Source organism: Phaethon lepturus, unplaced genomic scaffold, assembly GCF_000687285.1.
Source record: "Phaethon lepturus isolate BGI_N335 unplaced genomic scaffold, ASM68728v1 scaffold33297, whole genome shotgun sequence".
Classification (NCBI taxonomy): Eukaryota; Metazoa; Chordata; class Aves; order Phaethontiformes; family Phaethontidae; genus Phaethon; species Phaethon lepturus.
In genome coordinates this window covers 1,411-10,430 of record NW_010553107.1, presented here as the reverse complement: position 1 = coordinate 10,430, position 9,020 = coordinate 1,411, and the positions used below count along the sequence as shown (strand labels likewise).

The 9,020-nt window shown below is 50.9% G+C and overlaps 1 protein-coding gene across 1 annotated transcript in view; it reads left to right on the top strand.

Annotated features, from left to right (window-relative positions):
* The window catches only part of RAB40C (RAB40C, member RAS oncogene family), a gene marked incomplete at its 5' end in the record, with an annotated part of 14,614 nt that extends 5,929 nt beyond the window's left edge, over nucleotides 1-8,685 (top strand). Inside the window, 3 exons of the mRNA XM_010291449.1 lie at nucleotides 5,915-5,992; nucleotides 6,402-6,624; nucleotides 8,405-8,685. Coding sequence (XP_010289751.1) covers nucleotides 5,915-5,992; nucleotides 6,402-6,624; nucleotides 8,405-8,685 — 582 coding nt within the window. The remainder of the gene's footprint in view (nucleotides 1-5,914; nucleotides 5,993-6,401; nucleotides 6,625-8,404) is intronic.
* Nucleotides 8,686-9,020: the final 335 nt, after the last annotated feature.

The window sequence follows — 9,020 nt, the reverse complement described above, 5'->3', positions numbered from 1 at the left end:
CAGGAACGTCTTCCTCTTGAAAACATCTAAAGTAAAAGAGCTTCACTGTCCTTGATGAGTTGGCTTCAAATGAGGACCAGTCCCTTCTTTCAGCCAAGGCGGACCAGCCACGTTTGCCTCGGGATGTGCTGCGAGGATCACAGATGTGTCTTGCTTTCCCTCCCTGCCCTGCCTAGCTGATCTGATCTCATTAGGGATGCAAGGAGCTCTTTGGCTCAAGGTGGAGGCTTGTGGCATACCGGTGTGCCTGGGAACCCCTCCTTTTCTCTTCTTGCTTCCCTGAGATTTGAGTTTCCCTTTTTCTGTCACGGCTGCTTTCATCGTCCCTTCCTTCTTAGGGTCTGTTGGGCCAGCAGGTCCTGACTGCATCTCTTCAGGGTCTCGCTTTGGGGCAAAAGAGCAGCAATTGCGTCTGGGATAGGAGAGCACTGGCTCTAGGTATTGGTGGGGCAGGGACAGTGCGGAGGCCACGTCATGGTGACTGCAGGGCCAGGGGAGTGTAGAGATGGAAACCCGGTAGCGTTGCAACCCGCAGAACAAACGCGGGGAGTCTGGAGCTTGCTGTGTTGCAGAAGGATTTTTATATTAATTGTCGCAGCGCAGCGTATGGTGAAAGGCATTTAGTGATGCTTAAAGGTGCTTCAGAAGTCTTTAGTTTTGCTCTTGCACTTCTGCTCTTTGGCTCTTTCTGCTTGGCTTCAAGGTCTCAATCATACTGACAGCAGAGCTGGCACGCTGGTCTCAACTGTTGCATGCAGCTGTGGCTCTTCTGGCTGCTGTGAGCAAATGCAAGCTATTCCAAGAGTCGTCATGGAGGGGAGAAAGAGGGTTGTGGTGGTGCTTTCTGATCTAGCAAGGAAGAAGCAGTGGTAATATCATTCCTGATGTCCTCATGTGCCAGTGATTTAAACTGTTTCTGGAAACGTGGCTTGCCAACTCTTCTCAGACAGTGTGATACAGAAGGGCCTTCATGAACAGTTTTGGACCATCTACAGGAAACCATGCTCCCATCCTACAGCAAAGCTGCAGCCCTAACAGAATAATGAATATTGTTGAGTTCTGCTTAGGCAGATGATTTGAGTAGCTGCTGTTTCTCCTGTTCAGGTCTGCTTAGTATGCAGGGAGGTGATGGCCTTTTTGGCAGCTTGGCAGACTCTTGAGATGTAGGCTCTGCTCTACCTTATGGCTTGCTTTGTTGCTGCAAGTACCTTACCTGCTTCAGGTCATTTTGATGGGGTTGTCCAGCTACTGGAGGAGTCTGCCCTGTTTATCAAACGCTCAGTGATAAATAACACCCCCCGCAATGTGTTATGCTGTTGGGAAGTGGTTTGGCAGCGGGATGTAATTGCCTATGAGCCAAGGTCCAAGGTGCCAGCTGGAAAGCCGTGACCAACCATAGCTCCGAAAGAGCAGGCAGGAGAGACAAAGTGTTCTGGTTGGCGTCAGCACTGAATCTTTTGTTTACGGTTTACTTCATCCTGTGGGCCAGAGAAATCCAGTCGGGGGGGGATCTTCCAGGCTTCTTCAGCAACAGCTTTTTTCCATCAGTGGAGAATACCAGCGAGTGATGCTTTCCTGGCCACCCTGTCATCTCCCCGCGCTGAGCTGAAGTCTTTGACAGTCCTGCAAGTGCTTGCTTCCCCGGCCGTGTTCTTGTGTGCTCGTGCGAGTGGCTGGAGATCCAGCTCGTAAAGCACCTGAGAAGCCTTTCTGGAGAAGTCCGCTTTGCACTGATGAGTGAGCATGCAGCTTCTCTCACCTTTAACAGCTTATTGCTCATAAGCCTGCTCTGAACCTGCAGCAAACAGACAGGGGTGATACACTGGGTTTTTTCCTCCTTGGTTACGTGGACAGATCTTTGTTCTGAAAACAAGTTTGGGTTTTGGCAGAGTAAGTGTCCCCTTGTGCTGCTGGGTACAATAACGGATGACCTTTCCGTGTTCCTTGTTCACTATGCGACGTACTCGTGTGGAAATCTCTGTCGCTGGTGTGCTTAGGGTCGTGCCAATCCCAGTAGCGTGGAACAAAACCAGAGTGGAAATGAACTTTGAAAATCAATTGTGAAAAGACCCGAGGCAGGTCTGGGGATGAGTCCAGTCGTCTTCCACCTCACACAGAGAAGCCTGTAGGCAGTTTGAGGAGAAAAAGAAGAAAGACTGTTGGAGGGTTGGTGAGGGCTCCAGAATGAGACCCTGAGGGTGCAGCTTTTCACTTCATGCTGTGGGAACTTGGGGTACGTAATACTTACAAAGATGCTTTGTGAAACTAAAAATGGAGAGGTACGGAGATATTACAGTGTTGACAGCCATCTCGGCACTTAGAGAACAATTTAGGCTGCAAATGGGAAACTGTTCATTTGTCTAATTGAGTAAATTAAAATTCTGTGCACATTATTCCAAAGGAGACTTTTTATTAAAAAAAAAAAAAAAAACCAAACTGACAGATCTTACTTGGAACTGTCTACAGAGATGGAGCCAACTCCCTGTCTGTGTGTGTGTCTGTGTACTCTTCTCTCTAGGGGAGAAAATGGTAATGACAAAGTGTATTTGGGATGTGTGCTCTAAAAACGTGTCTGGAGCATGCCAGCGCTACTTGGAAGAAGTACGAGGTTATCTGGCAGCACCACGAGCTGGCCAGAGGTTTTTAAGACTATCTTCTGCTGAGTAAAAGTAAGGCTGGCCATAATACCCACGCTGGGGAGGATGAGGACAGAAGCAAGGCATTAGACAGCTTGGCCTTGGTGTCTTCTGACCTTTGGGAAGCTTTCGCTGACAATCTTAACTCTAAATGTGCATGCATGGAGCTGTGTTATGACTTGGAGGGTAAGCTGGCAGACAGCATGTCTCTTCTTGCATTTAAAAATCGTGGTCTTGACCTTCCACCCTGCTCCTGAGAACTTGGGGCTGCATTTTTGCTGATGTTTTATCCTTATTCCTATTTAAAGAAGATCCAGGCTGCAGCTGCCAGCAAGCTTAAAAACTCTCTCTTCCTAGAGCATATTTCTGGCAGAAGCAGTCTTCACAAACTAGGTCTTGGGTCTGTTTCTCTTGGCTAAAGGAACTTGTCAATCCAGAAATAAAATAAGTAGACTTTATTTAACTCGCCAGCAGTTTGTCTTGGAAGGGGGTCATCAAACTTTTTGCTTTGTTATTTCCTGACTCTCATTCATTCACACATGCAGCCTTGGAAGCTAGAAATCAAAACAAATATAACAAAAATGAAAAGAAAGCTCCAAGTCTCTCTTCGCCCCCACCCCAAATGCACTTAAAATGTGGTGTATCCTGGTAGTAGGTATTTCTTGATTGGGTTCTTGTGAAGCAGTATCTTCAGTTTGGTGGACTTCTTTAATTATGGAAAATTACTACTTCCTTCATATTTTTTCCTATCTAAACCTAGGAGAAACTGATTCTCTTCTCCAAAACAAAACCGACCTCCAGTGCTTTTTGAGTATGAAGTTTTTTTGACTGTTCTAGAAATGACACTGCAAAAACCTATGGCCTCTAGGCGAGATCTCCAGACTTCCTCGAAGGAACCTGAAGATGCATCTGCTGCCCCCACCCCATGTATGCTTCTGCAATTATGAAAAGTCGCCGTCAGGTCCCTCAGAACAACCTCAAACCCAAACTCGCTCTTCGTGTTGAGCTGTCAAACATGCAAACCAACCCACCACACATGGCTTGCCTTTTGTACCCTCTCCACTTCTTTTTCTATGCTTGAGCCTTTCTGCAAACGGTATAAACGCAGAGTTGTAGATGTTGGAGGGCCAGCATGGACAGAAGAAGCAAGCTTTGCCCGGAGAGTAGCTGGGGTGGAGGTGCTTTGCAATGAGGTTGGGGATAAAGCTTAGGGACCAGAATTGTTCTGACCAAGACTTTTAGAAATTATATAATTGGGCAGGCTTTGTGTGAGCTGCTTATTCCGAGAGCACTGCAAGAGAAAGGCAAACACCGTCGAGGCACGCCCAGCGTACTCGGAGAAAGGCCGCTTTTCCCAGCGAGGGGACACTTCAAGTGCCAGCGGTGTCTTATCATTCCCGTGCGCTCCAGATCTCCTGCTGCTGATCTTGTTATTTTTTTTTTAAATGAACTTGAGGTACCTCACGTCTTTGTACATGGCTTCTGTACAGGCTTCCCCCAGCTCATCGCGGGCTTTGGCAGAGGCAAATATTGTAAAGCTGTGTTTCAGGAGGACTGGGTAGTTTGTGTTTCCCATTTCGGTGAATAAAGGAGTGACTCCACTGGTACGTGAGGGTGCTTGATGGTCTCTGACTTGTACCAGGACAGATGCTGGGCAGTTTGTCACCTCCCTCCTTCACTGTGCCGTATCTAGGCGTCTCCCAGGGAGGACCAGGCTGCCAGCTGAGACTTTCCTTTGCCAACTGAAGATCTCTTTCACTTGCTGTGGGGACTCGCTGTAGGGGTGGCTGTTCCTGGAGGATACCCCTGATTCAGAGAAGACTGGTTCTGCTGAGCTTGCTGCTAAATGATCTGTTATCCTGGAGTCTAGCTCAGGCTGGTTTGTTTTGCCCTTAGCTTAGTCCTCTTGCTGCTGGGTTGCCTTTCATCTGGGCTGCGTTCCCAGCTGGGCTGCCTCCTCTCGCAGTGCGAGATCATCTGCTCCTCTGTAGTTCCCATTTCAGGGCATCTTCAGTTGCGGTTCTGCGAAGTAACCTCGAAGTGCCTGTTGTCACTTGAAATGTCCTTGATTGCAAGGAAGAGAGTGACAAGAAGTCAGAAAAATAACGGGAGAGTTGCAGAAAGGCTGCTGCCTAAGACAATTCTCTAAATGCTGTATGTGCCTGACTGGTACTGAGAGGCAGCTCCTGATGCGTTGACTTGTGTGCCTGCGGGGCCGTGCATAGCCTACTTTCCTTGTGTCTGTCCTCAGAAACACTTTGACTCAAGAAAAGCTCACTTGTTAAGAGTTGCTGCAGACCCGAGTGGTGGCTAGCAATCTGGTCGGGGTCCTGAGTCCTGCTAGCCAGGCTCGGGGCAAGGCTGGAGACCCTCCGAGGTGCTGCTCCCTGTCGTCATGACTGCAGGCACAAACTTCCCTGCCTTGGGTTGTGCCTGTCCTGGTTGCCAGCATCATTGTGCTGCACCTCGAGAGGTGACTGGGAAGTGAGTTGTGGATGTGGGTGGTATTCAGGGAAGATGGATGCAGGCCTGAGGATGCAGTAGGTACCTCCCTTTCCAGAAAAAAGGGTCAGAGGAAAGGTCCTTCAGCAGGACCTTTGATGTGACCCTCTGGGGTTTGCCAGCATTGCTGCACTGTGTTTGTTCTCTGCCTGGGCGGCAGTGACAGCAACTCTGGCTGCCTTCAGCATAAGCCCAGCATGGATCCTGGTCATGAGATCTGTCCTCCAGAGATGCCGTGTTGAGTGATGTCAATAAGCAACTTCTTCCTTGCCAGCCAAGGGATGACAGAATGAGAGAGGCTCTGGAGAGGGAAAACATGCTGAAGATGGGTGTGCTTTATGAACTCGGTCATGTTCTGCTACCATCCTACCACTGAACGCAGCTGTTCAGCATAAGGGGAAAATAGACTGTTTCTGCCTCCATGAGTTTGTACCGGATTTGTGACAGGAGGAAGGTGTGTTTTGCACAGCCTTGCTCCTCCGGATGCACAGTCACAGAGGCAGTTCCTCCTCCTTTGTAGAGGCTGCTGCTTTGGAAACGATTTGGGGGATTTTCAAGCCAAAATCAGAGTAAAGCTTTCCTTAATGGTCTGAGACTGCGTTCATACAGACCTGTTGTCTGAATTTTAGGCGTCGCAAGCACAGAAATAACATGGCTGGGGCAATGTTCTGTCCCTTAGCCTTTTGGTTTCTGCATATGGAGGTGATCTTTCGGGTGTATCTCCCTTTCGGTTTGCCTACTGTGAAGCTTCCTGATTGCTCGTTTTCTTCCACCAGGGAATTCTCTTGGTGTACGACATCACTAATCGCTGGTCCTTTGATGGGATAGACCGATGGATAAAGGAAATAGATGAGGTAAGGTGAATGGAAGAACGCGGAGAGTGGTCTATAGCAAAAATCTGTGGAGGTGCCACCTCTGATATGGGGACAAGAATGGCTCTGCTGTGGAGAGGAAACAATGGCAGTCCGCTAATAAGCAAAGCAAGGGGATAAGTGTCTGCCCTCTACTTGCGTATAAATCTGGCGTAGTAGGAAAGGGCTTGGGAATGGCCAAGAAAGATAGGAAGGTTCCCTCTAATATGGACTGTGGAGAGGATAAATTCATCTTCCTCATCATGTAGTACTGCTTGGCAGTCCCTCTCGGTCACGGAGCAGTTTCTGTTTCTTTGCCCTTCACTGCTATTGCAGCTAAGCCAAATATTGGATGTAGATTGGCCTTACGAAGGACGAGCCATGATTTCTCCACTTCTTTCCTTTTTTTAAGCATGCCCCAGGTGTCCCTCGGATCCTGGTGGGAAACAGGCTTCACCTCGCCTTCAAGCGGCAGGTGCCAACGGAGCAGGCCCGGGCTTACGCGGAGAAGAACTGCATGACGTTTTTTGAGGTCAGCCCCCTGTGCAACTTCAACGTCATAGAGTCTTTCACGGAGTTGTCCCGTATCGTCCTCATGCGGCACGGCATGGAGAAGATCTGGAGACCCAACAGAGGTCAGTAGTGAGGAAGATGCTCAGTGCAGGGAAGGCTTGAGAGGTGGCTGGGCTGAAATGGAGGGATAGGACTGACTGCCTAGGTGGGAGGTGTGTTTATTAGCAACCGTGGGATCTGAAAGCACCTGACATGGAGAAATGCCTCGGGCCAGACAAGCTGAAGCCACACCACAACAAGCTGCCTGTACTAGCGCTGGAGCCCGGCAGGCAGCGGTGAGGGATGGGCAGCTCCAGAAGGCAATTCAGCATGTCTAGGATCTGAATTGCTCCGAGGCATCCCTACACCTCTCCAATTATTCTGGATGAGGCTGAGGGCAATTAAGCGTAGAACTTGAAAGTACTTCAATCACATGGCTGTGTGGGATGAATCCAAGCGTAAGCACCTCTGTCCCTACCCTTGCCTGAGCCTGTGTCTCCTGTTCTGGAGGCAGAATGAGCCCAAGGATCTGAGAGAGACTAAAGCACATCCCCGCTGTCGGCACGGAGCAGTGGGCTGGGGTATTCCACAAATCCAGACTCATGTGCTGCAGCGCGGCAAACTGTGAGCAGAGTCCACGTTACACCTCAGGCTGTTGCATTTGAAGCAAAATAGTCTTAAGTCCCACGTTCCTGGCTGGAGGTAGCAGCGTGCCCCGCTGGCAGTGTGACCAGCAGGAGATTTGCACTCCAGGGGTGATCTGCCTTCGTGTGGATCCTCAGCTCCTGCTCCTAAGGGAGGGAAGATCCTGTTTGCCAGCCCCAGTCACCAAATGACCTGCCAGGGCTCCTGCCCCTGACCTGGCTGCCATGCCACTGTCTCCAGATCGTGGAGGGGTGGCGAGCAGGAACTGGGCTGCATTCGGAGACCTCTTCTGCACCTCTTCCAGAGGCAGGACTTGTAACTGCTGGCTGCCTGCCTGGGAATAGCAGCGTGGCTTTCGCAGCAGGCCGGAGGTGGAAGCGTGCCCTCGTGTGGCTGCTCGCTGGGAAATCCCCTCCGAGCCGACTTCCCAAAGCAGGCTCATGGTGTACACTGAGCTAAGAGGACGCTGGGAAGCCTGGGAGGGCAGAGCCTTCTTCTGGCTTGGTGGGATCTGTGTTGCTGCAGGCACTCTGCAGAGAGCTGGCCCTGCCGCTGCTGCTCCCTCAGCAGGTCCCAAGCGAGACTGTCCTGCTCCGGGGCTTGCCCACCCTGTTGCCTCCTTCTCTGGGCATGTCCTTCTGGCTGCCAGACAGCGGCCTGAGAAGCCAAGTGTCTGGCAGGAAGGTGAGCAAGGCACTGCCTGTCCCGGGCGCTGTGCGGAGAGGAGGGCTGGCAGTGTCTAGGCCCCATGTTGACACCAAAGCTGGTGTCTTGCAAAGCACTAACCTCTAAGGCAGAGCTTACCTGGAGTTTCCCAAGCTTTTGTCCTAGCTAATCTGCTCCATATTCAAGGCTCCTATGCAATCATTATGGCCTCAAGTTGCGCCAGGGGAGGTTTAGATTAGATGTTAGGAAAAATTTTTTTGCTGAAAGAGTGGTCAAACATTGGCACAGGCTGCCCAGGGAGGTGGTGCAGTCGCCATCACTGGAGGTGTTCAAAACACGCTTCACAAGGCACTTTGGGACATGGTTTAGCGGGCATGGTGGTGTTGGGTTGACGGTTGGACTTGATGGTCTTAAAGGTCTTTTCCAACCTTTATGATTCTATGATTAGCTCCTCTCCCCAGAGGAGCAGGAACTGCACGGCATAAGGAAGAGTTGTAGGGAGAAGGCAGCCCTTGAAATCTCTTGGCCCTTGACTGTCTTTTCTCCCATCAGTGTTCAGCTTACAGGACCTGTGCTGCCGAGCCATCGTTTCCTGCACCCCAGTCCACCTCATCGACAAGCTGCCGTTGCCTGTCACCATCAAGAGCCACCTGAAATCCTTCTCCATGGCCAACGGGATGAACGCGGTGATGATGCACGGCCGGTCGTATTCCCTGGCCAGCAGCGGAGGCGGGAGCAGCAGCAAAGGTAACAGCTTGAAGAGATCCAAATCAATTCGTCCGCCCCAGAGCCCCCCACAGAACTGCTCACGCAACAACTGCAAGATCTCTTAGCAGGACGGACGCGCCGGGAGCTTCTGACGCATCCACACCCACCCACCGATGTACAGCTGTTTGCACACTTTAACCCTTTTCGACGGGTCCTTTCGGATGGGCCGCGGCCGCTTTTTTTTTTTTTTCCAATGGCGCGCGCAAGCGTTGGGAACGCGCTCACGTTTTGGCTTCGTATATGAAGCGCGGTGCCGGCTGGATCTCACAGCGCTGGCGGGGAGAGGACTCTGCCAAGTGACCCTCCAAGAATGCTTTGGGCTTTGCCTCTTGGCCTGGGGTGGAAAATTCAGCAGCTGCCGGGCTGGGGAGGGGGGAAGGGGAAAAAAAGCTCATCCAGT